The sequence below is a fragment of the Cryptococcus depauperatus genome, chromosome 1 (assembly GCF_001720195.1).
Source record: "Cryptococcus depauperatus CBS 7841 chromosome 1, complete sequence".
Lineage (NCBI taxonomy): Eukaryota > Fungi > Basidiomycota > Tremellomycetes > Tremellales > Cryptococcaceae > Cryptococcus > Cryptococcus depauperatus.
This window is the reverse complement of record NC_089468.1, coordinates 694,342-720,878: the sequence shown is the minus strand read 5'-3', so window position 1 is coordinate 720,878 and position 26,537 is coordinate 694,342. Positions and strand designations below refer to the sequence as shown.

Sequence of the window (26,537 nt, the reverse complement as noted above, 5' to 3'; positions counted from 1 at the left end):
TCTCTTGCTGTCGTTCAGTCAGTGTTGGGCTGAAAAAAGATTGTATTGGCAGATACTTATATTCGAATTGCAGCGCACCTATACAAACACAGGATAAGAAAGACTCGCTATGTACACAGTCTACTTCTATTACCATCGTGATGAAGGTATGAGAGATATACATTATACAGGCTCAGCGCTAAGCTACCATTGAAAGATATGTTGACAGATTGGAGCGTCTTTGGGATAAGCATATATGGCAATGACCAAGATACTACTTCACAAAGGCTCAAGTCGTGATAGACCAAGCATCACTTCTACAATCCCCAACGCATCGCCAAACTGCTGCAAACTACACTAACGCTACTTGCAGCCATCAAAACTGCACTCCACACTGGCGTCAACCGAATCCCCCCTGCGCCATAGAAGACTCCTGCAGCAAATGGGATACAGATAACGTTAAATACAATTGCCCAGCCAAGATTGAGTTTCTGGCGATTGACAACTTTTCTGGAGATGTTGAGCAAGGGATACAAGGAGGCTAGTGAAGATGAGAGAAAGACAAAATCTGATGAGGCGAGCGTAGCTTGTGATCCGTGGCCCATAGCGACAGAAATATCAGCGGCAGCCAGTGCTACCGCATCATTTAGGCCATCTGTTAGATATCAAAATTAGTAGATAGCAATTCTGAAAAGATAAAAATCACGTACCTCCAATAAACATGACAACTTCCTTCTCACCGCCCCTGCCTTTTTTCTCCTGGTGTACCCTAATTACTTCGGCTTTACCTTCAGGCCCAACATCACCTTTAATCTCGTCCTTGGTTAGCCCAATCATCTTGCCAACAGCTTGAGCGGTGGTTTCGTTATCACCAGAGATCATATTGACTGCGATGCCTTTAGATCTCAGTGTTGCAATAACTGAAGCAGACTCTGGACGAGGCGGGTCTGAGAGAGAAAACAAAGAAGAGAATGTATAATCTTTTGATTCCGAAGTAGCAACCGCGACCAAAACCACAGATTTGCCTTCGTTAGTCAATCTGGATATTGTAGACAAGGTCTTCATGGAAATCTCGACAGAGTGATCGATCAGAAGTGTGACATTGCCCACAAGAAACTCAAAGATGGAAGAGCCGACCTTGACTTTTGCCTTGAGTCCTCGCCCCGCAATCTCATTAGTCTCTTTCACTTCAGCTGTTTCCTTGATATAATTGTTCTTTTCAAAGTACTTTACAATACCAACCGCCAGCGGGTGCGTGCTTGCTTTTTCCAACTCCACAATCCCTTGTACTATTCTTGGTTTGTCTATTTTAGACCAATCTTCCCAAAATTCATCCATTACTTCACTTCTTCCAACAGTGAGAGTTCCGGTTTTATCGAACACTACCCTCTTCACCTTCGTTGCCCCTAAGAAGGCTTCTCCACCACCGCTCGCTAAGATGCCCACTTTTGCAGCGATGCCGTTTCCCACTGCATTTGCACATGGCACGGCTAAACCAATACCACATGGACAAGCGACGACCAGCGTGGCTATAGCAAACTCAAGGGCGAAGAAGACTCTACCTCCTTGAGGGGTATGTGGCTGGACTGTACCTGTGAGTGCCAAAGGTAACCAAACAGCCAGGACAATGAGAGAAAAGTACACGATGATAGGTACAAAGACATCAGTGAGCTTCTCAGCTAGTTTTTCTAGAGGAGCCTTGCGAGAGGTGGCGTCAGACACAGCGTGGATAATCTTCTCAATCATAGTATCGCTGTCAAGTCTTGTGACCCTAATAATGACGGCTGAAGTCAGATTCGTAGTACCGGTATAAATCTCATCGCCAATGGCCTTGTGAACGGGATGAGATTCCCCTGTGAGGGAAGACTCATCAAATGTCGTAGTTCCAGAAAAAATGACAGCATCAGCAGGAGGAAGAGAGCCAGGTGGCAGCAATAGGAAGTCACCAAGCTCGAGATGGCTGATGGGGATTTGCTGGGTGGTATGCTGTGTTTGAGTGCTTGAAGTATCATCAATCAATTGTGAAACTTGCTTGTGAAGGGTGTCGTTCACTAAGGTGTCATAGCGGGATGCTGGCGAATACAAGTGCTTCTCCATTTTATGGATACTGTCGTCTTCGTCATTACTATGAACTCTTTCATTATGTGGCTCTACCAATAAAGCAGTGTCAGACCGTAATCCGCCCAACAAGTTGACAGCGTCTGTAGTACGGCTTTTAGCATAAGCTTCTAGGGTTCTTCCAAGGAGAATGAACATGATCAAAAAGACACAGGAATCAAAGTATGTCCCAATAGATGATGCCGAACGAGGGTTGCGAATGTCTATGATGAGCATGGCAAGTGAAGCAAAGTAGGACACAGAAGTTGACAAAGCCACAAGAAGATCTGTACACCATTGTTAGCTTTCTTCTTGACGTGAAGCGATAGATACGCATACCCATGCTTCCATAATTGAAGAACGATTTCCAGCTCATGGGTCGTTTGGGCAATTTTCTCTGGCTTTTAAATACAAAGAAAGTCGGGAAAATACCTCTAAGGTGAGGCAAAAGTGAGGCAAAGGTCCTGCGGTAAAAAATCCTAATCAATCATCAGTCTCCATATTCTGAGTAGCCTCTAATTATGCCCACCTCCCAACGCCAAATTGAACTACAGTTGCCAAAGGCCATAAAATAAGTGTTCCTAGATTAGCAGCTCCCCATTGGGGCTCCATCATCTTCATTTTGAAGCGGTTATTGTCTGCGACGAGTATCATTGCTACAATGGCACTTGAGGACCGTCAGTTTTGCAATTAAATAGTCATTATCTAGATAAGTAGCTTACATAATGAAAACCGGTATAGAGAAGACCACAGCGACCAACAGATGAGACGCCAAAAGCCGCACTTCACGTTTTTGAATCTCCTTACTTCTCTCACTCAAGCTCTGCGGTTTTTGAATATTCACCTCAAATGCTGGATCAAGCCCACTCAGCCCCTGGATGACCTCTCTGACTGTCAAAGGTTCATGAGGTCTGTATGTGATGGATGTAACAGGGTCACGAAGAGTGATTGGTGTGTACGAGAGGAGGGGAAGCTGGGACAGATAAGAATTTACCTTGATAACGCAATCACCACAAAAGAGGCCATCCGTTTGAATACGAACTGTACGTCGGAGTGACTCGTCTTTCTTTTTGCCTTTGCTTGATTTGTGAGAAAGACATTCAGACGAAAATAATTTTACGTCATACCCGGCGCTCTCAATGAGATTCTCGATTTCGTTTGCAGTAATCTCATGAGTATGGATGATGATCCCTTGGTTGTTGAGCAAGTCAATTTCCATGTCCTCTATGCCTTTATGGCCTTTGAGAGCTGATTTGATAGCACTCGAGCAGGAGGTGCATACCATGCCTTCGATAGAAAAAATCGATTTCAACTTTTCTGGCTTATCATCACTAGCAGCTAATGACATTGTATTGATAACTTCTGTCTCAAACCCGGAATCATTGATGATCTCTTTCACCTCTTCTGTTTTGAGATGTTGATCATGAATGACTACACCTGAGGATCCCAAGAGGTTGATCTCGACAGACTTAACTTTTGGATGATTGAGGAGGTTTTGAGTGATAGCAGAGGTGCAAGAGACGCATGTCATACCCGTTATAGCGAGTGTCGTCTTGGCCAGAGGTGTTGCACTTGCTGCTTTGACAGTTAATGAGGATAGCTCTGCCTCGGGTTCACAGTCAATCACTTTAGCCTCATAACCTAAATCTTGAATCATATCTTCTATCTCCTCCACCGAGACCTTTGCCTTGTGTCGGATTTTCCCCATGGATTGAAGAAGGTTAATATCAACTTGCGCAATATCTGGGTGCTTTTCCAAAGAGGATGCGATAGAAGAAGAACAAGAAGCACATGTCATGCCCTCAATTGAGAAGTTTGTTTTCAAAATGTATTCTTGAGGTTGATCTCCGTGTAGCGCTCCTTTTTGTATCTGATTTTCAGAGACCGCCTCACTTTGCGTGATTTTTGACTCAATCATCTCAGCATCATAACCCAAATCCTCGATTATTTTCTTCACCTCTTCCCCTCTCAACTTGGCTTTATGCCAAACTTGCACAGAGGAATGAGTAAGATCGACAGTCACCTTCTCTATATCAGGATGCTTGTCTAGACGAGCAGAAATTGTAGAAGGAGCGACTGCACTTGTCATGTCCCTAATCGAGAATGTGGTTTCAAGGACATCCCCTTGGGCAGTGAGCAAGGGTGCGCCAAATGATCCAGCTAGAGCAACACGGCTTTGCTGGGGCTTTGTTGAATCTGCCTTCTGCTCTTCGTTTTGACAAGCTTTGCACCACTCTACATGCTTCCTTCTCCTTTCTTCTATTCGCCTTTTATCTTTATTCCGTCCCCATCTTGAACCAAGCCTACTCTTCCAGCTATCGCCAGTGTCAACTTGAACGTCTTTCCTCGCTCCATTATCGGACGCCACCACGAATCCTCCTTCAGAGCCGAGCTTCAAAACCACTTGGTCTACAACCGAAGTCACTGTCGGAGTGTGTTTGGAACTGGATGTAGCAAGCAGATTATCGATCGAGAAAGTGATGGTCTGAAGCAGCAAAGAAGTAGAAACATTTCGAACAGCAGGCAAAGTGGCAAGAAGAGAAGAGATGGCGTCGCAGCAAGAGGTGCAGTGCATGTTGCTGATTAGCAGGGTTATCGTCGGTAACGATGTCGGCAGTTGCAACGACATTGTTGCTGGTAGTTTGAGGAGATGGAGTGGCAAATGCAAATTCAATAGTCCAACAATTATATAGATGTACTTTATGGAGTTCTTTTTGCGACGCCTTCCATTTTGGCTGACTCAGCCGAAAGTTTCTTCAAAATCACACTAAAAACAATAGTACTACCCATTATGCGTGATTTCTGCGTAGAACCTCCACTTCAACACTAAAGCGTTTACGTAATATTATTTAATTCCGCTCATACCAAGTTACTGTTGTGGATTTAGTGGTTTGATTATTCACATGGAAATCTATAACGATCCTATCACCACCATTTACTTCAAGTCCTGGAATTACAATGAAATCAAGACAACCAAGATACTTTACAAAGCCAGACAGACATCATTATGGGAAACCATGAACAGTCGGGAAACTTTTGTGAATACCTGAAAGAGCCATCATCCAGCGGCGTAACTTCAAGTCAACCTTTATAACTCCTATTGACAGACCAAATCTTGTCTCTCGTATTCATCTTGCGAAAGAGATAATCTTGTGTTTGACCACTTATAGAGCGAATCTCAGGCCCAGCACGATTTTGCCTCGAAACTGTCATAGTCCTGATTCCAACAGATCCTAGAAGATAACAAGGGTCATACAGTACACAACCCAAAGACATAATCTATTATATTGGAAAACAAACCCGTCTCCAGTGAATGAGATGCTGGGTAAAATACATACTGGCGACACCGAAGCGACCACGGAGTTCTCAACTAGAAAACAATGTATGCAACGCTTCAACAGAAACCATCATTTCTCGGCCACTTTAGCATACCTCCACTTTTAATCTCCGGATAACCATTGTGTGACAGTTGGGATGTCTTGTTGTTTATTATTATTTTACTTTCGGCACCTAACCGTCCACCTATGCAACTCTCTTTTCTTTCTCTTTCTCTTTTCTCTTTATTCTCATTGTTCCGACCCGTCTATTCTTCTTCGGCAAGTTGCGTATCACCTTCTGCCTTCCACTTCCGCCGTCTTTTGTTCTCTCTTTTACCTCGCCAACTACACGGTCGACCAGTTTGCCACTCAACCCTCAGCTAGCTTAAAATACCCCATTGCCAGTCCATTTCCGCATATACACCCACCGTCGCTATACGATCTATCAAGACTCCTCATCCGCATCGTGCCCAATTGCTTGCTCTCGCCATACTCACAACCGTTTGCATAACGACCTCGCCACCGGTGACTCTCCTCGACGCGTCTCCTGCCAGTGGCAAATCACTGAAATCAAACCGAAAAAGGGAACAGAGAGCAAAGTTTGTGTGCAGCGTAAGTATATATACACTCTATACGTTAGGTGCGGTGGTCTGTGCGTCGTGACAGCGATGGTTGTGTGCAGCGCACGGAGAGGGTCCTTTACGGCTTCAAATGGTTGACTCAGCTGCAGGTTGGACGAATGGGCCAAACCTTTCTGACTTTTAATTCTCTCTTTTTAACCAAGTCCTCTCACCGAATCTTTTTCTTCTCTTCCTCTTCCTCTTCCTCTTCTCTACCATCATCTTACCACGCTGACACTAGGACTCGCGTGGCTGTAGATTTAACCTCCACCCTTCCTTTCATCACTCCATACTCGAGTTCTCCTGTCTGCGGAGCCAGAAAGGATCAACCAGATCTCGCTTTGCCAACTTTCTTTATAACGCTTTCCCATATCCTCATAATTGCCATATCCCAGGTTCTGGCAGCCTGAACAGCACATCCGCGGTCTGTTTTTCAGCACCTGTCCGCCATTCTGAGCAGGTCTCGTCCATCACCAAACATCAGCAATGTCGCAAGCTATCTTTTTCCCCGGCCGTTCTCCTCTCTCCTACGCGCCCTCCTCGCCCGACCCGACACCGCTTCGTCTCATCGCATTTTCGGTGGCTGAGGCGGCTCTCCAGCCTGACCCCAACTCGCCATCGATCAACATGGTGATTGGGAAGATCCCTCTGGCTCCCGATGTTTTGAGGCGCCAGTCTAATTGGCCGTTGCAAGAGGCATGTGTAGAGGACGACTGGGACGAATACGGATGGTCTCACAAGGTGGATGACCTGGATTTCGACTCTTGGAATGCAAAAGTAAAAGAAAGACGCGTCAAAGGTCAGTGGGTCCGTGCGCGGTGGGTAGTGGTATATGTTGACTGACACGTGTCACAGCTTGCAATGAGCTGCCTCAAAGCCCTCCAGTATCTCCCAGGGTTTGCGACTTTACTGTGCCTCAGAATTCTCCGTTGGCGGAATCGATGTCCCAAAACTATCGATGGGCCGAGAGTCCTTGCGAACCAGCAGTCCCTCATGGGCAACGCCAGCTGTACACTCGCTCCGCGGAGCCTTCGCCTATTAAATCAACATTTTCGGGTCTCGACCAGACGTGTCCGCCGCCAGAATTTAAGCCCCGTTTGACTGCGTTCGAGTTTGATGCAAAAGCCAAGAGCGAGGCTGCGACTCACAAGCACTCCCATGCGAGGGCAAAGTCTGAAGTGCCGCCTGTGCCTAAAGCTCACAGAATGGAGAGAGGGAATGCCGTCGGTATGCGTCTTCCCAGTCTTGCCGAGATTCAGGCCAAGATGCGTGGCCAAGGGGCGAGCAGAATGGGTGCTAGTAGAATGGACAGCCAAGAATCTATCGAGTTGATCCAGACGCCTACCGAAGAACGGCCTGATCCTCGTTTTGAAACCCACATTGCTCTTGGAGATGTTCTTGATCACCGACCACCCACTCCACCTAGTCCAATCGCCAACACTGTTCATGTACCTGCAAAGGACTCTCGTCTTGCGCCCTTCTTGCGCGAGCGCACTAGTGGTAGACTATCGGGCAGACCTGTCAGCATGCCGCCTTTGTCTCTTTCTTCTGAACAACTTGCTAATTTGGCGGCCGCTCTTGGCAAGGACAAGTCATACGTTCAGCCTTCGGTGATGATCACTCCGCCCAAGGAAAGACCTGTCACGGGACAGGTTCCGGCACCTGCCCGTCCTCCTCTACCCCGCCTACCTTGTTCTACTAGTACCCGTTTTGCTAACATAACTATTACTCCCCCTCCTCGTTCGTCTACCATGCCATCATCTTCACTCCTTCGCTCACCTCGCTCGCCTTGCTCGCCGAGTGGAAGTTGTTCTCCCACATTGTCTATCCCAATGATCACCTGTACGCCAGCTCCTGCTACTGTGATCAAGGATGGTAAGGAGATTGATTCTGATGAGGAGGAAGGCGATGTCGTCCTCTTTGAGGGCGAGGTATACGACTCCGAGTCGGACATTGGCTCAGAGCGTGACGTTGACGTTCAAGTTGATGCTGAATCAAAGTCTGAATTTGAAAGAGGAAAAGAAAGAGAGAGGGAAATGAGGGCAGAAGTTATGAAGAAAAAGTTGCTCCAGCGCCGTCGATCTGATTAGAGATTACTGGCTTGTACGACTATGCGCGTCTGAACTAGATGACGTTTGACGAAGATAATGATGGACGATGGACAATTACCCTCTGACGGCCTAGTGCCCGAGAGAAGAAAGCGGAGCTTTGCAACTATACTCTCTCAATCCGATCGAGAATATATACCCCCCTCTTATTGTCTAGGTTGCAGATGAGATTGATTCTCAATTGCAAGACGAGACGCTGTTTCTCTTTATACATTTACTGGCTGCTGGTTCTTCTCGTCATCCCGTCAATTCGATTGCTCACCACTCTCTCATTTGTTTACAATTTGATCACCATCTCGATTACATGTTTGATGTTTGTACAGCTTACCATATACAAACCAGGTTGATAGAGTTTGTGATCATTTATACTCTACGGCGGGGATGACATGAAATGCATTCGCGATGCACAAATGCTAACCACTTTGGACATGACAGAAGGAGAATCTGGTATACAGTAATGATGGCAGCAGCGTCTCGTAGAGGATAGTTTCCGTCGCAAAAAGTGATTATGGAAAGTTTTGTTGTATGAAATACACTTGTCTGCGTAAGATTTATTCTTGGAGAATGATTGAGCATTGTGAAGCATGCAAGTAGAATTGAAGAATAATGGTGGAGAGAATTTATATAAAAAATAACATCAAAAAGATTACCGAATTGCCTTCATGCCGATTCGAACGACAGACCTCCCCATTAATCTTGTATACTAGTGGGGTGTTATAACCAACTAAACTATGAAGGCTTCTCTGTCAATCATCAGATCTGGAATCCTATATACTTTTCTGATCGGTTGGAGATCCATTAATTTATTTTTTTGTCTCTTTTCGTGACTAACTTCATGTCTCTTTTTTCAGAACCGACTATATTACATTTCTAATAGATATAACGAAACAATTATCGCAGATTAATGTCTAGAGAACGCAACGAATTACTCCCCTTTCTGGGTCAAACTCATGAAGCTCTTGAATCCGCCATTCAAATTCTATGTACCCTTCGTAATCTCACAGCGCTTGGAAAAGGAAATGACTTGAGGCAGGAGGAACTTCCAGCCTTGGTAGGCGTTTCTGCAATCCTTGCTTGCGAAAAGTAAACTATCTCTTTGCTTTGTCTTGAATGGCGAGGAGGGTGGTAGCTGACGGAACGACAAGAGTGCAGAGCAGGAATTGCCCAACAGAAGAAAGTGCCTCCAAAGCAAGTGGCGTGCACAAGAGTTATTTTCGCTCGGCCATGGAGACTTCCCGTCGGCTTCTCGCAAATCAGTACTCTCCAGGTCAGTCTTCTCCTCGACGGCGGCAGTCTCAGTCGAGCAGTATCGAGGATAGTCCGAAAGCGATGACAGCTGAACAAGTCCTCAACCTCGTCACTCCAAAGAAGAAGAAAATGTTTGATGACTATTCTCTTTCGGCAACGATGCTGACCAGGAGTGGACGTAAGCACGAGCCAGCACAGAGTAGTCCACTCAGACAATCTGTCACGAGTACATCTTCAGGTGGAAGACAAGGCGGAGATGTAGATGCTGAAGACACGGAGAACGGTACGCCATCAAGAGCGGGGAAAAGAAGTGTTATGGAGAAGACTCCGACGAAAATCAACAAGTTTTCAACGCCTCGGGGTATCGACCTTGAAAATCCACCACCTCCTGCTGTCCTCTCGTCAAGTAAACGGAAACGTGAAGCCACAGCAGCTTTTATGGCACTTCGTCCTGGCGAATTGGGGCATGTGGCTACGCCTACAGAGGGGAGTCGGGTAAAGGGAGTGGATACGGAAGATGGAGTAAGCGTACCGTGGCTCAAACGCGCGAATGATTTATCCCCGATAAAAGTAGTCAAAAAGCCAGACGCAAAAAAGCGGAGAAGGGTCGATTGGACGTTCAAAGAGGGGGAGGGACAAACCAATGAGAATTTCGCTTTGGAAAAGGCAGGTTTATTGCTGAAAACTGCATTCTGGCTAACAGCAACTGTAGGTGCTAGATAACCTGCCGGATTGCATTGGATAGTAAACCTTTAAGACCAAATATAACGACGACCAAGATTTCATACGACCTTTACGACTACATACTTTTGCTATCATACTGCTGTAATGTAATCCGCGTTTGCCCTTATACCGCACTGCTTTAACTCAGGATAAGCTCTTGCTTAAGATGACATAGTCCACCTCAATATCTTCAGCTTTGTCACCATTATCAGACCCAGACCGTTCTTGATCCAACCTTGTAAGATCAATCTCGTCGGGCTCATATCCTAATTTCTTGTAGAATTCTAGTGCACCTTGATTCGCTATGTACCGCATTGCAGTCAGCTAGTGACACTCTAGGCCTCAAAGTGGAAAAATGAGGCTCGATCGTATTGATGGAGCGGAAGAACAGTACATTTGAGACATGTTAACATAACCTTTTCCATCTCGGCTCTCTTTCCAATCTCTTCGACGATGCCCATCATCTTTCTCGCTATTCCTTGACCTCGCATTGTTTGGAGAAACTGGATCTCATACCTATTCTCTCGAGCGGCAATTAGCCTTGGGAGCCCAGTGTATCGCAACGACGGCACGAGGTCATTGTGACATACAGATAAACAACCTCGGCATCTCTATCACTTAGCGTCTCTTCTGTATCAAACCGAAACTCTGCAAAGCCTGCAATCTCACCTCCCTTCTGCCATGAACCAGATCTTTTCAGTGATGGGTCATGTAAGGGACAGGACTGAGAAGTGATATCGATATGCGAGTTGAAGAGCAAAAGGAAGCGTGAATCTGAATCAAACATCTCTGCCATCTTCTCTGTTTTAGTGTACGGAAAGCTTGATTTTGATTGCCTATGCCATTTCATGTCAGAATCTATCCATCTTGTTGTATTAAATTGAGACGAAGACAAGAGTAGGTCTTTGGCATTGATTGTTTCCAATATCATATAGACTGTTTAGGACTTACAAGAGATACATATTTTGATCAAGAATAGTAAACAATATTTCCTTTGTTTCTCTAGAAAGATGGCTACTTGATAAAAGTACAATTGAGTATCTGCTCATGACCTTGCTCATCAATACCTTCTTGCTTCAAGTCTCAGGTTGTTATCAGTGCGTACGGATTGCCATTAGGTAGCCTGCCCAGTATGGGTAAATCTGGAGCCAGAGTTATAGGCGAAGCCTGGAAAATACTGAGAATGAGCTCAACCTAGTCGAGATGACAAACGTTTGCTCAAAGAGATTGGAACGTACATTATTGACCAATTTAATCTTTACTGTGGCCATCTTTTCTCAAAAATTGCTCGTCTTGCGCCTATAAATATTGTGAAAAGAGCATTGAATAAAAAAATTTGTCGCGTCGAATACAAAGATTGTTTTTATGTCGCTGTATTGAAGAAACCAGGCATATACGAAATGTTATTCCATACATGTCCATGCTCTCTCACGTCACAGACTTTTGGAGCCCATTCCCATTCTTAAACTTTCATACATACATGAAATGTCAAAAATAGAATAGGAATACTCGAAAAACCGTACCGAAAACCGTGAATATCGAAAACTGAACAAACAACTAAACGAAGCAGAAGAGAATCACAAAAATATGTAGCACCTATAATCTCCCCCTGATGAATGTACCAGAAAGGTATAGGATGTACTTTATATAAAGGCAGGTACAAAAGGCAGGGATTGAGAGGTATGAGACAAGAAGACATGGAGTATGTAGGAAAAGAGTCGAAAAGGGAGGTGGGTCATAATAAGTGGAATGGGGCAACCTATGATATAACACGGGAAGGCCGTCGTTGGTGAGGACGATGGGCTCGGCCTGCGAGCAAAGACATCACACTTAATGTCGATAATTGGCTGCTTGAGCGTATCTGATTCTTGTCAGCTAGCTTCTAAATGACACACTATACTCACAGCCCTTCAGCGCCTTGTGTCGGTCTACTAAGAGTATACTGCTCAGCTGAAGGGAATTGCAACTGTGGCTGAGGGGCAGTCTCATGTTCAATAGCCTGACCTGGTTCGCTGTAAGCGTGAGAGACGTTCGCATTAACCACGTTTTCTCCGGAGCCAGTAGTGTAAGCCTGGGCAGGATCGCTACCACTGCCGTTACTAGGACCACGCTGCAAATCGGCATAGCCATCAGGATGAGAAGTCATAGCAACAGCAGGATTCTGAATGTCGGGTGAGTAATCGTATCCATGAGGTGCAACGTGGGAAGGCTGGGGAGGGTAGGCATGCTCATAGCCGTGAGCATACTGGTTGTACTGGTCATACTCGTACTGCTGTTCCTCAGCATATTGATCTTGGTAGCCATAAGCGCCGACGCCAGCACCAACAGCAGCACCAGCGGTAAAGTCATGTGTAGGGACACCAGGAACGTGATTAGGGTCGTCCAATTGAGCAACCAATTCCTGTCGCTGACGGTTGGTAGAGTTCTGGGAAGCACTTCGCTGAAGAGTCTTTTCAAAGCTGTTACAAATTAGCGTAGGTCATAACCATAATAGCTAAACATACAAGTCGTCGTCCATACCACCATCCTTTTGGGGAGAAAAATCAATAGGCTGCATTTTGGAATCAAACCTGTTGCTAGGTCGCAATTTCCATTTTCTGAAGGCTGTCCAGCCAATTGCCACAAGACCAACGACCGAAGCAACCACAATAATGGCAATGAGTGCAGACTTGCTCAGCCCACTGGAAGACTTGCCATGATCCTTGTCTGCGGCAGAGGACGCGGTGGAAGAAGCAACATGAGAAGGTTTGGAGGCTGTCGTAACGAGGACGACAGTAGAATGACCGGTATTGGATAATCCCGAATTGGTGTCGCTAATGGTAGTAGGCGTCTGTTTGGCAGAATTCGCGGTAGTTTGAGATGTGGCAGGCGAAGTAGTCGTGCTGGAGCTAGCCGTGTTGGTAATGACTGTTGAAGGGGCTACTTACGCGTCAGTAATTATTTATTTGGTTACCAGAGACTTACTGCTTTGCGAGAGAGTGGTAGATGGAATGCCAGTTGCGCTGATGACTGAAGAAGCTCCAGACTGTTCCCATGGTCAGACGCCTTTGATACCTCCTTTGTAGAGTCAAACTCACACTTGGGGAATCACCCGAATTAACAGCACTTGAGGGTATTGCTGAAATTACCGGCGTGCTGCTACTGACCCCACTAGACGGTGGCGCGTTGCTTATTGTACCACTAAATATATCACTGTTACGGGCACTTGTGGTTATCTTGCTCGCACCCGCGGCATCCTGCTCCGACTTGGAGGCCAGAGCACCATCGTCAATGACTCCTCCGGCACGCGGCACAGCCCTGTTTGCGTCTGCTACCGCCATTGCTCGCGCATGATGTCTTCTAGACTCATGGGGATGGGCGATGGCGGTAGACAGGAGAAGGAGGGCAAGGGTGGGAAGGTGCATTGTAATTCGAGTTGATTTAGATTGACTTTCAGAACAATCTGAAGGATAACGAGCGTTGAGCTGGCTTAATGAGCGTGGATGGCCTTTACGTGAGAGCGCGATAAAATTGTTTGAAATAAAAGCAAATGAAAGATATAAATGGAAAGAAAAGCACAAACCCTGTAAGGAAACACAATAACACAAAAACACTCAGCGCCATCCAGTTTGATCCCGTTCCGGAGATACGGTCAGTCTCCGCTGATATATAAACTTTTTCTTCGTCACAATACATTTTTTGTTTACACTATGAATAAGCCGACGTTACTTGTACAGCCACCAGCACTTTTTTCAATCATAGAGCCAGGCGTATACCGCTCAGCAAGTCCTACATCCGCTCAGGTATGTAGTTTGGCTTTTCGAATCGCCACTGACATCGACTAGGTACCCTTCCTGGCAGGGTTGGCCCTCAAATCCATCGTGTCACTCACTCCAGAACACCCAATTAAATCTCTCTTGCAGTTTACAAAGACCAACAACATCTCATTCGTGCGTGGTTGCGTCAGCTTCTGCAGATGCACTAACCAAAATGGACTAGACGCATCTGGGCTTGACACAATGGCGGCGTCCAGGGACCGACTGGCAACCCGTTAGATATGAAATCATCAAGGCTGCTCTTGAATCCTTTGTTCTTGATACGAGAGCTCATCCTGTCTTGCTTATAGATCCGTAAGAGCTGTTGGTTGACGAGAAACAAAACTTACTGGTCTGTCAGGCTGGGAATCCACCAAACGGGATGTCTCGTGGGTGCTTTGAGAATGATGCAAGGATGGAATTTTGCAAGTGCTCTCACAGAGGTATGTCTTTCCGCATATACATACATTAATAAGAGGCTAAGTTGGAGTAGTACAGAGCCCATGCTGGAAGCAAGCACAGATACGTTGATGAACAATATATTGAGCTTTTTGATCCAGACCTTATCAATCTCCCACCTCCACAGTACCGAGCATCCTGGTGGTATTTTGACTGCGATGATAGTGAAAATTCATTGACGCTATCTATCAAGGAGGGCGTCCAATCAACTTGATAAATCAGGACGCTGCAGAATTCGAGGAGGAGCATTCAAAAGACAGGCAAAAGGTCCCAAAATATGCACCGCAACATACTCAGTACCTCTGCTCCGTTGTATAATTATCTACGGGAACACTTACGGTGTCGCTTGAAAAGGGCTGTCATCAATAGAATGCGACATTCTGGCAAGAATATGGAAGTTTTTCTAAACGCTATTGAGAGCACAAGGAGCAAGTCTATGAACAAGTCCGGAAATAGTTGAAATAAAGTGGAGACTTCGAAAGGATAGACAGCTATGGTGAATAAGAAACGGTGTTCCATTCACCATACATAGCCGGCCTTCTGAGTGGTCAAGTAGATGCATAATCCTACATTCTCCCTTCACATCTTTTTTTATCTTCCGAAAGAACCTGTAGCTTGAGCAGTATTGCCCATGGCAGACATTCGCTCTCCAACTTTCTTGTTGACCTAAAGCACGACAATATTAGTATAATACAAAACTTTGCAATTCCATACTGCCACTCAAATCTACTCTCGCATACACCATTTCCTCAAAGAAAGAAGAAACAAGCCTCACTTCGAAGAATTTGGCTGTACACCGGTCGATACAGACACTTTCACCCTTTAACAAATCTCCTTCGGCATATCGATAGTTGAGAGGGGTTGAAGAGATGCATTTGGTGTGACAAGAGGTAACGAGCCGGTTGCTGACATTATATTAGATTGTTTTCCAGGGGCAGAGTAAGAGGAGTAAAGCAGGTCGTAGTAATCGAGTATTGTAAGAAAAGAGACATACAAAACATCCGTAATCATATCTATAGTCTTTTATTAGACAACACTGTAGGACGCAAAAAAGGAAGCAGGTCACATACCAAGTTCGGCAACAGCCATCTCAATTTTTGCAGGATCAACCTGGCCCTCAGCTGATCGGTCTGATTTGATATCAGATACGCAGGGTGCACGAGATTTGGGTAAGCCAACTATTTTTCAGAACGCCAGGGAAAAAAAGATATACTGTTACCACCAAAGAGAAAACTCATTTTTCCTTACTTCTTTACCCGGTATACTGGCCTAAGTTGATAAATTATTTGCAGCTGCCGTATAATTCCACAAATGGAGATGCGACAAGTTGAAAAGATGGATTCGATTTTGACTCTTTTAAAAGTTATCTTTGTTTCTCATGTCTTTGCCGTTCAATTTCGAATTTGGTTCCGTCGATAACAAGTAGAAGATTAAAAGTTAAAAATTGTAATAGTATATTTTCCCTCATCTTCATTATCAATTACATACCTGAGTAAAAGTGTTATAGTATGTAGAAAGCTATTACTAGTTTGAATATACTAATCTTGTTGCTCGTGCACGCAATGCTGTTTTGACTTGTTTATCTAGATACATTCCCAAAAAATGCAAGATCTTGTTTATATATAAAGCAGGTTATAGTATACCAAAAATACCCAAACCGCCTCTGTACTCACCACATACCTCTAATTCTTCCTTCTCCTTGCATGTTTTCAACCTTTATCCATCTCAGCTTACCCCCTCCTTGCACAATCTCATCCATTTGTCCTTCCTCCTTTCCTTGCCCTAGACACACTCTCACTTGTCTTATTAACTCTCTTGACTCGAAAGCGGGCACTTCTGGGTCCCTTGTACCAACAGTTATATGGAGAAGTCGCTTGGTCTCCTCGGGTAAAATATTATTTACATTGAGCGCACTTGGTGCGTTACCATCCAGGATATTAGTCGTCTTGGGATGGAGCTCTGATAGACAAAAAGCCATGACCCGGTCATCCCATACTAGGTGGGTCAGTGAGTAAGTGAAGAGAGGCGGGTATTTATAGGTAGCTATTTCTTTACAAGTTTCCCAGAGAATCTCTTGTGGTCCCGCTGGTTGCACCTGAGCATCTTCATTCGCCTGCTTTTCTTCCTCATCCATGTCTTGTTTGCAGCCATTTTTTACTTGAGGACCTAGACGTCCACGCAGTTCTTTCTCAGCATTTACAGTTTTTTCATGACAAAGTGTCACATGAGGTTGAGCTGTCACTCTTCCTCTTTTAATGAGCCCTTGTAGAAATGCCCACGCGGTCGTAGTTTGGTCTGTTCCCTGGATCAGTTTCAACACATCAAGCGTCAATTGGGTCAAATCAATCTCCGGAGCGACAGCAAAGTATCGTATGGACCTGGCTGTTTTTTGTGCAGAATGAAAGGGCGTGGCGGTTCTGTAATTCTTGGCGGTCTCTATTGCTTTGTTTAATTCTTCCAAAGAGGGCAAGGAAAGGTGGAGAGGCTGAACTAGCCCAGCAACAACCTTATTAAGAGAATTTTGATGCGAATCGAGGATGGCAGTTTTAATGATAGTATCGAAAAGCAATGGATCTGGCGGAACGTACTCTCTGAGGAACCTGCCAATCACTGCCTCGTGCTCCGCGTCCACTGACGTATCTGGACGGAGTGTTTGGTGGTTATCCCCTCGGGCAACAACGCGGTCTGAAAGTATACGGAGTGTTTGATAATAAGGTAATGAATCAAGGTCCCATGTGATAGCAATAAAACGAACATCATATTTGTTAAGTTTCTTGTCATTGGAAATATTGGCGATTTCATCATAGTGCTTTACTAAATGATTGCATCTGTCGGCATAGACCACGTCATGTTGCTCGAGAAGCTCTTTGATATTTTTGAGAAAAGTTGGGGCGGTTTTTTTTGCAAGTATATCATCACTTTGAGTATGCGCAAACCCGTAGAGACTGTTGAGGGCGATACCAAGAAAGGTTTTACCTGTAAAAGTTAGCAAGTTACGACTTGGAGGAGAGATTTCACATACCACATCCTGGTACAGCAGCTGGTACTAGTATCCACTTTTTCGGTAGTCCTTCTCTCGGAGACTTTATCGTCTCCTCTTCAAGCCTTCCGGCTCTGGCATCATCCCACTTCTTCCCTTCCGTCCTGGTCCATTCCAAAAACCTCTCCCTCACCTTTACAACTCCTTTTTTATAATTGTCAAATAACATAGGATCCGTTTTCATCATTCGTTCAACCCACTCAGCGTAGACTTTTACTTCAGGGCGTTTGGCTTTAGCACGTATAGTCTTCCACACTGATTCTCTTTGCGAGTCTTCAGTAGTACTCAAGAGAGGAAGCATGGCCCGAGTAATCTCTCGGAACTGGCGATAGAGAAGGTACGGCTCTTCAAATTTGATTTTGAAAAAGAATGGCGCCCCAATCTTGTAGGGCGGTTTGCCTGAGTCTTTTTCTGCTGCCTCCTTGACGGTACATCTGACAACGAATCCTTCAATCATATCCCCCTCCCAGCTACCCGTCTTGGCAACATCATCTGTGAAAGATTTAACTTCATCAAGGGAAGAAGCTTCTACATATTTGGTTGGTATGAAACCAAATTCTTGAGCAAATTGGGTTACTTCTAATGGTGAAGCAGTGGAAAAGTGAGGTGTGTTGGCATTGAGACCATGTAAATGCAAGCCTGTCCAACGGTCAGGTGTGGCAAGGACATGTTCTTCGAATGAGTCGTCACAGAGCTATTTCCCATTAGCCAGCTTGCTGCAAAAGATTATGGACAGTACTCACCTCAAGAACAGCAGTCATATTACCCCGCCATAACCTATCTGCTAATTCTTGCTCTGTTTTTCCACTCTTTTCCAAAGTCTTTTTCAACCATTGCCTCCCAACCTCCGCATGCTGCTTGGCTTCTTCATGTTCAGCGAAGGGAGACTCTGTGCCAGTCTTCATCTTTTGCATTGTGCCAGACTGGTTTACCTTCTCTGCTCTCACTTGTACCTTATGGGCAACCTTTTCTGCAAGCTTTTGCGCTTTTTTTTCAGATTTAGTTGGCTTTTTCTTTGGTGGAACATCCTGAATGTGCATCTCACTCAAAGTCTGATCCAATAGCTTCACGCTGTTTTGAGCCTCAGAGAAATGGAGATCAGCGCAGCCTTTTGTGTTTTCGGGTTTGATGGTTCTCTCTATGAATTGATGATCGATATCAGAGCGTAATTCTTTTGATAAAATAGAAGGGCCACTATCAGATACAGCCCCAGATTGTAAATCAGGTTGAACAACAGTCATAGTTGCTTCGTTCCTTTCTTCCGTGGTGGTACCAAGCGAGTGTTTGGACGCAACCACCAGATGAACGGGCGAAATAGCCGAAATCAGAATGAGACAACCATTGGATTTAAGCGTGACATAGTAAGGCCCTTGAGTATGAGTCTTCATGGCATCCCACTTAATACGATGTATTAAGCAAGTTTCAATGTTGGATCAAACTCACCTCTGTCCAGCCAACCTCGCCCGTATTAAAAAACTTGTCATAACCTCGAAGAACAATTCTCTCTTTGGGCTTTCTATCTTCTTCCCTTCTTCCCTCTATTATGGGTGGAATTGCATCTTTTTCTTCTAGCTTTTCTGTAAAAAGTCCTCTTGCCAGCGTTGGGAATACATCAGATTTCTTAAAATACATGTACTCATTCAATTTCCAGCTGGTTATTCTCCTATCTCTGTATCTATCGGGGGACTCGCGAGCATATATAGATGAAGGATAAATGTGGACATTGGCTCGGATGGCTTTTGGTTCAGTAACTTGCAGGTTTCGGAGTGCAGAAAGAAGTTGTGGGAGTGACTCTGGGTGTTTTGAGGCGTAGTTTATAGCTTCGGATGTCTCTTCATGGTCTTGAGATGTCATTACGTTAGACAAATATGTATTATACACTTGTTAAAAGTAATGAATCTTTCGAGTTGGAACAAACCTCCACTTCCACATTTTGTACCACCGATATAGCGGAGATAGTTGACACTCCGTTGTCATGCTGGATGAATGGCGGTGGCCTGTGCATCATCCCGCCTCACCGGTCAATCACCAACGCAATTGACATATTTCTCACCAATCATTTTCAATCACTTTCTTCTTTTACTTTTCTTTTTTCTATCAGCCCAAGGAGTTTGCCACTCACCAATGGAGTAACCATATATCCCTACGCTCGCTATCTCCAGAGTGTACAGCCCCCAAGTCTCATTACTGATCTTGTGTCCCACTTTGATCCACATCCCAGACCCAGACTCGGGTACTCACCTCGTTGAGAAAGAGTTGTGGTGCACCGTTTACACACAATTCCAACACTCAATGGGCGGCAAAGAAGAAGCGCATACTAGTCTTTATCAGTCGTCTCAACCTGAACACGCCAACGCCATTTCTACTTTTAATACAACTGCGAACGATATTTCGAGAGCTACATCTTTGGCCTCAAAAGAAGGTTGGTGGACTCATGACAGGTAATTTCTATTGTGCTCACTCATTTGAAAGTTTCCAACGTACGCCGTTCGTCCCGATTCTCTGTTAGTACTTCTGCCATCGACTTGGCCACTCCGTCGATCAGCAACAAGGGCAAAAAGAGGGTTTCCATAAACGAAAATACGTTGCCTTCTAGCCATACAAAGTAGGTCCATCATATTTCCACAAGATCTGGCCTATTTGCGTGAGGAGGAGAGGCAAGCCTCTACACTGTGGCTGAGGCCATTGTATCCGATGATTATTTGCCGCTGTGTACGCTCCGTTATCTGAATCACTGAATAAAGCTTTGATGATGATGTCAAAGACTAAACAAGAAACATTGCTGACCATTGAATTTCCGTTTCTCTGCAATACTCTACAGCCCACAAGTTTTGCCTCCCGCTTTCAATCCGCCTTCCGGTACTGGCCGCGAGCACAACGATCGCAAAGGCAAAAAGCGAGCCAATCACTCTAGTACATCTCCTCCTGCAGCTCTACATCCAGCAAAACGCTCAAGGCGATCCACAATCTCTTCGTCTAACTTAGGAAAGCGATACGATTTGAGAGGTAGATCCGAAGGATTCATCGAGGGTTTCGGTGCAACTTCAAGAAAGAGTCAAGGGGAATCTAATCGACACAATAAGGAAATGCCCTCTAAATTTAGGTAATGCCTTTACAATGGTTTAATGCATTGAAAAGCTGAAAGTTTTTTCTAGTTCTAGACAGAAAGGCCACGGTAGTTCTACCGATCGTCATAAGAAGGGCGATAGTGGTAAGTGTCATAATTAGATTATCATATACAGAACTGATATTGAATAGCAGCCGCACAACTTATCAATGATGATTACATGGATGAGGATGATTCCATGTGGGAGGAACAGCTTGAAGATAGAAACAATGATGATGAAGACGAAGATGACGAAGACGAAGATGACGAAGGCGGTGAAGATGACGCGGAAGAGGGCAGTCGTAGCGTTGGTCGACTTTTTGGATTTGGCGGTAACACTTACGACCGTCTCGCACGTCTTGCCTCGGAAAGCGGCGTCAATCTCGATGACGCAACTGCTGCCTTATTTGGAACCGGCTTTCGAGCCTTTGGTAATCCTATGTCGGGCATGTCTAATCGTTTAAAGAGGCTGAAGAAGAAACTTCATTCCAAAAACAATGCCACTCGTCTTGCCGCCCTGAAAGAATGCAGTGAGCTTCTACTTGTTAGCAATGAAGAAACTCTCGGCGGGGTTTTCTCACCAACTTCTTTTGCTACCGAATTCATTGCCATCTTGAAAGGAGAACCAAATATAGAGGAGGGTGAATCTGATGAAGAGGAGTCTGTGTTTGATGATATGGATGAGGACGCTCAACTTGCAGCTGCTTTGGCTCTTTCTTCAGGGGAGACTGCAAACGGAATGGATAGCGAGGACGAAATGGAATGCCAGCTTGTGGCTTGTAGATGTCTTGCTCATTTGATGGAGGCTCTACCAGGATGCGGACATAGCTTAGTGCAACTTGGCGCTGTGCCTGTACTTTGTTCAAAGTTAACTGAGATATCTTACATTGAATTAGCAGAACAGACTCTGAGTGTAAGCAAAAATCTGGCTCCACGCAGTATTTAACTCATTTAATTATAGACTCTCGAAAAAATCTCAGCAGAATACCCGTCGGCTATAGTGCGCGAGGGTGGCCTCGGTGCACTGCTCAGTTATCTACCGTTCTTTTCTACTAATGTTCAGCGTACCGCTGTCACTGCTGCTGCCAATTGTTGTCGGAACATTTCAAGTGATTGTTATCTCAAGATCAAGGAAGTTTTCCCTATTCTTCACGACACACTCGGCTCTGGTGATCCGCGTCTGGTTGAGCAAGCCACTTTGGCTATCCTTCGTACCATCGAGTCTTTTCGACACAATGCTGGCCATCTCGAAGGATTACTAGATGCTACGACCGTCACTGCCATCAACGCTCTGCTTTTACCTTCTGGAGGCTCGCCTCTCATCACTCCTTCAACTTATACTCATCTTTTGAAAGCACTTACTACCTCCGCCCGTGGCTCTGCCAAGGTCTCCATCAGGCTTTTAGAGTCTGGCATGATCAACACAGCTTATCACATTTTGACTGGAGTACTCCCACCAGCCCATGACGAAGATGAACAAGGCATGTCAATCGGCGGTCAGGGGCTGGCTGGTGGTGTTGCTGACATGGCGGTTTTGCAAAATCTTGCTCACAGACCAAAAGAGCAAGTGGAAGAATCATTGGCTTTAATAGTTGAACTTTTACCGCCTATTCCGAAAGACGGAGTGTTTGATTCTAAAGCGTACAGCGAGAAAAATCTTTATCGAGTGAGAAAAGGCCGTAGGATTGAAGGGTCTATCGACAAGCCAAGACGCAGTAGCAGAGTCGCGGAAGCTTCTACCTCCAACAACCCATACACTGGTATAGATACTCCTTCAGATGCTGGTACTTCTTCTCAACATCCTAGCATTGATGTTGTGTTGAATATCAGCGCTAACCGAGAGGCAGCCGCCCAAAGAGCCAAAAAGGAGGCCGAAGCTCAAACCCTCACACATCTCGGGCTATGCAGAGCAAACACTGATCTCATTTGCAAATTTATCAAAACTGTTGTGCCGGTGTTAGTGGATGTGTATGCGGCAAGTGTTGTTCCTAGGGTTAGAACCAAGGTGCTCGTTGGTTTGGTGAAGGCCATCGCATTTGCACCCAATGAACCACTCCGCGCCACACTGAAGTGTGTGCCAATGGCTAGCTTCCTCTGTGCGATCATCTCGTCCAAAGACAACGAAGCTTTCGTTCTTCATGCTTTGCAAATCGTGGAGCTGCTCGCTACAAAGCTGCCAGAAATTTATCAAGTATCATTCTTAAGAGAAGGTGTGGTGTTCGAAATTGCAACTTTAGCGAGACAAGAAATGAACAAGGAAAAGAATGCAAAGGAAACTGCTGCAAAAGTAGAAAAAGAAGAAAGTGTAGGCGTTGCTCCCTTAAAACAAGCTATGGAATCTGTTCCTCTTGCAAGACCTGAAGTCCTGGCTCCACCGACTCCATCTTCTATGCCTGTTGGGTCTACCACTGCAACCTCTCTTCCCATTCCGGACGAACTTCGGTCTCTCTTGTTTAGTTCAGGGCTTAGTGCTCCTATGAATTTGAGTGCTGGTTCTGGCCAAAGCACGCCCAGAAAGCATAATCCTCATCCCGATCCTCACGACTCTAATATTGTACGCGCCCGTATGCTTTTCGCCAAAAAGATTTTTGAACTGGGTGGCGAAAATCAACAAGCTGCCACCAAAATAATGAGCGACATCAAGGCATTGGTCAAGAGGCTTTGCCAAAGCGATGCTACTGAGGCAGACTTGAGAAAAACGTTGAGACAGATCGCAGAACAATTTTCACATGCCAACCATGGTTTGTCAAGTTTTGAGCTATTGCAGAGTGGACTGGTAGACGGCATTCTCGAATTTGTTGACATCAGCGGTGAAGTCTCCTCTACCGATCGACGCGCCATGCTGTTTGAGGTATTCTCAGACACAAGTATCTCAATCCCCAACCCTCTCACCATTCTTGTCAAGCGTTTACACGAATCTCTTGGTCGTCTTGAAAATTTTGAAGTGGAAACAGCCTTTGATGGCGGTTTTGATCCCATGCGTCCTTCGAGCTCTGGAATTCATCGCACTTTGCGCATCAGGCTTGTCGCAGACGAGGGTGGGGAGAATATCCCCAAAGCTGTTAGTCAACTTGTCATTACCGTTCAGGCAATCGCATCAATTAAAACTATCCACGAATACTTGAGGCCCAAAATTGCTAATGGCAACTCTCACTCGGAACTCTCACAAATGTTTGCGGCTTATGCCGCAGGGAGATCTGACGGTGGCGGTGGAGGGGTGAACTCAAGCACGGCCAGGTTTCTAAACACTTTGACTGGAGGTAGCGGTCGTGGCCTGGATAATGACATAAATGATAAATCTCCTGTCGGCAATCGTTCCATTGCGTCAAGCGGTTCCATGTTGCCAGGTAATGATGTGGAGCCCAGCTTGTCTTTCAAGAAACCACAACGCAGACGTAGTGCAAGACTCAACCCTTCTGCTGATCCGCCAACTGTTCCCACTGCTGGTACCAGTGTGAGTGCAAGCGAAAGCATTGCTATTCTGAGAGCTCCGCCACCATCTATCGCTGTTAACCCAGTCTCATCAAGCGCACCCAGTGATGGTAGAATTTCCGTCTTGCCTCCGCCTTCATCATCTTTGGGAATGGAAACTGGGATAGATATGGATTTTGATGAGGACGAAGATTTTTCTGAAGATGAATTTGATGCGCCCATGATAGATCAACTCATGCAGGATGGTTTGGGTGCAAGTGGTCCAAGTGATACTGTAGTGAATATGGATGTAACGGCTGGTGAGTTCAAATGACATTACAAACAACGCATATTTACTGATTGCTCAAGACGGATCCCGAGTTGAGGCGAAGACTCCCCAAGGGACTCGCATTGCCACACCTTCGCAAAACACTCCGGCCAACGGCGTCCATACAAGTACATCCGATAGCCGTGGTCCGTCCCGCCAAAGTTCTTATGCAGGTGCACTTCGAGCGCCGCCAGCGGATTGGCATCTGGAGTTCTTCCTAAATGGAGAGAAACTAAGTATGGAAGATACGATCTATGGGGCCCTCTATAGAGGCAAACATGCAACGAGCGGCATATCCTCTAGCGACTTTTTGGTTACGCCAACTATCAACTTCAGAAAAGTGGATGGACCTCCCCCAGTCAAAGCTGCGAACGATGAGGTATCCCCAGCTTCCGTCAAGAGTGCTCTCCCTGCAACTTGTGAACCTTCCTCCCCTACCTCCAAAATTCTTCGTTTGTTGCGGGTAGTACATAATCTCTCTATAGAAGGCAGAGAGATTCTGGGTGATACTACCGGATCACTGGATGAAAATCTCTTTGTAAACAACAAGTTAACAGCCAAGTTGACCAGGCAACTTGAAGAGATTCTGATTATTGCCAGCAACTGTCTTCCAGGATGGGCCATTGACCTCCCTAAGCACTTCTCATTCTTGTTCCCCTTTGATACTCGCTATAACTTTTTGTCTCTCACATCGTTTGGATTCCCTCGTCTTCTCCTCAAAGCCCAACAATCTAGTAGCCGTCAACGCGATGATATGCCGAATATTGCCAATCTTTTGCGCCGCAAAGTTCGAATCTCTCGAACTCAGCTCCTCGAATCATGCGCCAAAGTTATGGAAATGTATGCAACTTTTCCTGGGTCTTTGGAAGTTGAATATTTTGATGAAATTGGTACCGGTCTTGGACCAACGTTGGAGTTTTATGCTCTTGCTTCCAAAGAATTCGCAAGGAGGAATCTAAAAATTTGGAGGGATGAGGATTCCAGTGTACCTGGAAATTATGTGCATCATCTTCACGGTTTATTTCCTTGTCCACTTCCTATAGCTTCTGCGGAGGCCAACGCAGCTCGTCTCAAGTGGTACAAGACTCTTGGTCTTTTCATAGGTCGATCTATGCTGGACAGTAGGATAATTGATATCAACTTGAATCAGGTCTTTTTCAAGCTTATCTTAAATAAACCTGTCAAAAAGAACATTGCAACTCTACGAACTGTCGACCCCCAGCTTGCGCGATCATTGGAGAGATTACAGACATATCTATGGGCCAGAAAGGAAATAGAAGCCCTTCCTCTTCCAGCATCATCCCGACGAGCCAAATTGGCTGCTCTAAGAATAAGCGGTGCTAAACTTGCGGATTTGGCTCTCGACTTTACTCTTCCTGGATACAGCATTGACCTCAAATCCGGCGGTGCGCATCTCGAAGTTGATGATAGCAATCTGGAGGACTATTTGGAAAAAGTATTAGATTCGACATTAGGGTCTGGCGTTGCTCAGCAGGTACAAGCTTTCCAAGATGGTAAGCGAAGTGTCTAGGTCAGCAAAGAACGCACTTATATTCTTCATAGGATTCTCTGCTATTTTCAACATTAAGAATATGGAGATCTTCTCTCTCCAGGAACTTCGGCTATTGTTTGGTAACGCCGAGGAAGACTGGTCTCGAGAGAGTATGTTTGATTTGCTATCCCTGTAGTTGCAAGACTAAATGTTTGCAGCTCTCGAGCAATCCATCAAAGCCGACCACGGCTACAACCAAGAGAGCCGGGCTGTTCAAAATTTGATTGAAGTCATGTCGTCTTACAACATGGAACAGCGACGCCAATTCCTCCAATTGTAGGTATGGTTCTTGTGAACTAGCGTATTCAAACTGAACCAATCAGCATGACGGGTGCGCCCAAGCTTCCTATTGGTGGTTTCCGAGGCCTCACTCCCCCTTTCACTGTGGTTCGCAAGCCTCATGAGCCACCTTATAAGGCTGATGACTATCTACCGAGTGTTATGACGTGTGCTCTTGTATGTTGTCGCTTGAATGTGTACATCCATGTGCTGATATATGTATAGTATCTCAAGATGCCTGATTACTCCTCAAAGGAGATTTTAGCCGCCCAGTTTGAAAGGGCTATGAAGGATGGAAAGGGGTCGTTCTTACTCTCATAGACGTCGTGCTCTGATACCATTTCCGTCTGCAGTGGTTTGTGCTAGCATATAGTATATTTGTTCTCAAGCAGTGCTCCGTATTCTTTATTCATTTTTTTTATTCTTTCGTGAAAATGCTCTATCCCTATCATGTATTGTAGTTGAAGCAACAAGTT

General features: G+C 45.3%; 10 protein-coding genes and 1 non-coding gene across 11 annotated transcripts; 5 read left to right on the top strand and 6 right to left on the bottom strand.

The window, feature by feature from the left end:
- Nucleotides 1-296: 296 nt before the first annotated feature.
- L203_100287 (uncharacterized protein) lies at nucleotides 297-4,651 on the bottom strand (the record flags this gene model as incomplete). Its single annotated transcript, XM_066209748.1, has 5 exons — nucleotides 297-634; nucleotides 690-2,363; nucleotides 2,416-2,555; nucleotides 2,606-2,743; nucleotides 2,799-4,651. 5 exons carry the CDS (start codon nucleotides 4,649-4,651, stop codon nucleotides 297-299), a joined length of 4,143 nt encoding a protein of 1,380 aa, XP_066065845.1.
- A 1,848-nt stretch (nucleotides 4,652-6,499) lies between these two features.
- On the top strand, nucleotides 6,500-8,103 carry L203_100286 (uncharacterized protein; the record flags this gene model as incomplete). Its single annotated transcript, XM_066209747.1, has 2 exons — nucleotides 6,500-6,812; nucleotides 6,869-8,103. 2 exons carry the CDS (start codon nucleotides 6,500-6,502, stop codon nucleotides 8,101-8,103), a joined length of 1,548 nt encoding a protein of 515 aa, XP_066065844.1.
- Nucleotides 8,104-8,776: 673 nt separating this feature from the next.
- On the bottom strand, nucleotides 8,777-8,860 carry L203_100285. Its single transcript has one exon. It is a non-coding gene; the product is annotated as a tRNA-Thr (tRNA).
- Nucleotides 8,861-9,025: 165 nt separating this feature from the next.
- Nucleotides 9,026-10,114, top strand: L203_100284 (uncharacterized protein; the record flags this gene model as incomplete). The annotated part of the gene is made up of 3 exons (XM_066209746.1): nucleotides 9,026-9,204; nucleotides 9,267-10,035; nucleotides 10,082-10,114. 3 exons carry the CDS (start codon nucleotides 9,026-9,028, stop codon nucleotides 10,112-10,114), a joined length of 981 nt encoding a protein of 326 aa, XP_066065843.1.
- A 122-nt stretch (nucleotides 10,115-10,236) lies between these two features.
- Nucleotides 10,237-11,363, bottom strand: L203_100283 (uncharacterized protein; the record flags this gene model as incomplete). Its single annotated transcript, XM_066209745.1, has 6 exons — nucleotides 10,237-10,394; nucleotides 10,487-10,608; nucleotides 10,683-10,928; nucleotides 11,044-11,133; nucleotides 11,198-11,259; nucleotides 11,331-11,363. The coding sequence occupies 6 exons, from the start codon at nucleotides 11,361-11,363 to the stop codon at nucleotides 10,237-10,239; spliced, it is 711 nt and encodes a 236-aa protein (XP_066065842.1).
- Nucleotides 11,364-11,922: 559 nt separating this feature from the next.
- Nucleotides 11,923-13,496, bottom strand: L203_100282 (uncharacterized protein; the record flags this gene model as incomplete). The annotated part of the gene is made up of 5 exons (XM_066209744.1): nucleotides 11,923-11,953; nucleotides 11,997-12,551; nucleotides 12,597-13,011; nucleotides 13,057-13,117; nucleotides 13,170-13,496. The coding sequence occupies 5 exons, from the start codon at nucleotides 13,494-13,496 to the stop codon at nucleotides 11,923-11,925; spliced, it is 1,389 nt and encodes a 462-aa protein (XP_066065841.1).
- A 285-nt stretch (nucleotides 13,497-13,781) lies between these two features.
- On the top strand, nucleotides 13,782-14,559 carry L203_100281 (uncharacterized protein; the record flags this gene model as incomplete). Its single annotated transcript, XM_066209743.1, has 5 exons — nucleotides 13,782-13,874; nucleotides 13,917-14,021; nucleotides 14,071-14,201; nucleotides 14,248-14,329; nucleotides 14,380-14,559. The coding sequence occupies 5 exons, from the start codon at nucleotides 13,782-13,784 to the stop codon at nucleotides 14,557-14,559; spliced, it is 591 nt and encodes a 196-aa protein (XP_066065840.1).
- Nucleotides 14,560-14,936: 377 nt separating this feature from the next.
- Nucleotides 14,937-15,583, bottom strand: L203_100280 (mitochondrial import inner membrane translocase subunit TIM10; the record flags this gene model as incomplete). Its single annotated transcript, XM_066209742.1, has 5 exons — nucleotides 14,937-15,011; nucleotides 15,121-15,250; nucleotides 15,340-15,358; nucleotides 15,416-15,475; nucleotides 15,559-15,583. 5 exons carry the CDS (start codon nucleotides 15,581-15,583, stop codon nucleotides 14,937-14,939), a joined length of 309 nt encoding a protein of 102 aa, XP_066065839.1.
- Nucleotides 15,584-16,014: 431 nt separating this feature from the next.
- On the bottom strand, nucleotides 16,015-19,239 carry L203_100279 (uncharacterized protein; the record flags this gene model as incomplete). Its single annotated transcript, XM_066209741.1, has 5 exons — nucleotides 16,015-16,340; nucleotides 16,401-17,321; nucleotides 17,368-18,079; nucleotides 18,129-18,782; nucleotides 18,829-19,239. 5 exons carry the CDS (start codon nucleotides 19,237-19,239, stop codon nucleotides 16,015-16,017), a joined length of 3,024 nt encoding a protein of 1,007 aa, XP_066065838.1.
- Nucleotides 19,240-19,677: 438 nt separating this feature from the next.
- On the top strand, nucleotides 19,678-20,881 carry L203_100278 (uncharacterized protein; the record flags this gene model as incomplete). The annotated part of the gene is made up of 6 exons (XM_066209740.1): nucleotides 19,678-19,807; nucleotides 19,858-19,990; nucleotides 20,207-20,488; nucleotides 20,541-20,596; nucleotides 20,644-20,798; nucleotides 20,864-20,881. 6 exons carry the CDS (start codon nucleotides 19,678-19,680, stop codon nucleotides 20,879-20,881), a joined length of 774 nt encoding a protein of 257 aa, XP_066065837.1.
- A 49-nt stretch (nucleotides 20,882-20,930) lies between these two features.
- Nucleotides 20,931-26,382, top strand: L203_100277 (uncharacterized protein; the record flags this gene model as incomplete). Its single annotated transcript, XM_066209739.1, has 7 exons — nucleotides 20,931-21,404; nucleotides 21,453-24,222; nucleotides 24,272-25,744; nucleotides 25,794-25,892; nucleotides 25,941-26,058; nucleotides 26,106-26,238; nucleotides 26,287-26,382. 7 exons carry the CDS (start codon nucleotides 20,931-20,933, stop codon nucleotides 26,380-26,382), a joined length of 5,163 nt encoding a protein of 1,720 aa, XP_066065836.1.
- Between the last annotated feature and the right edge of the window lie 155 nt (nucleotides 26,383-26,537).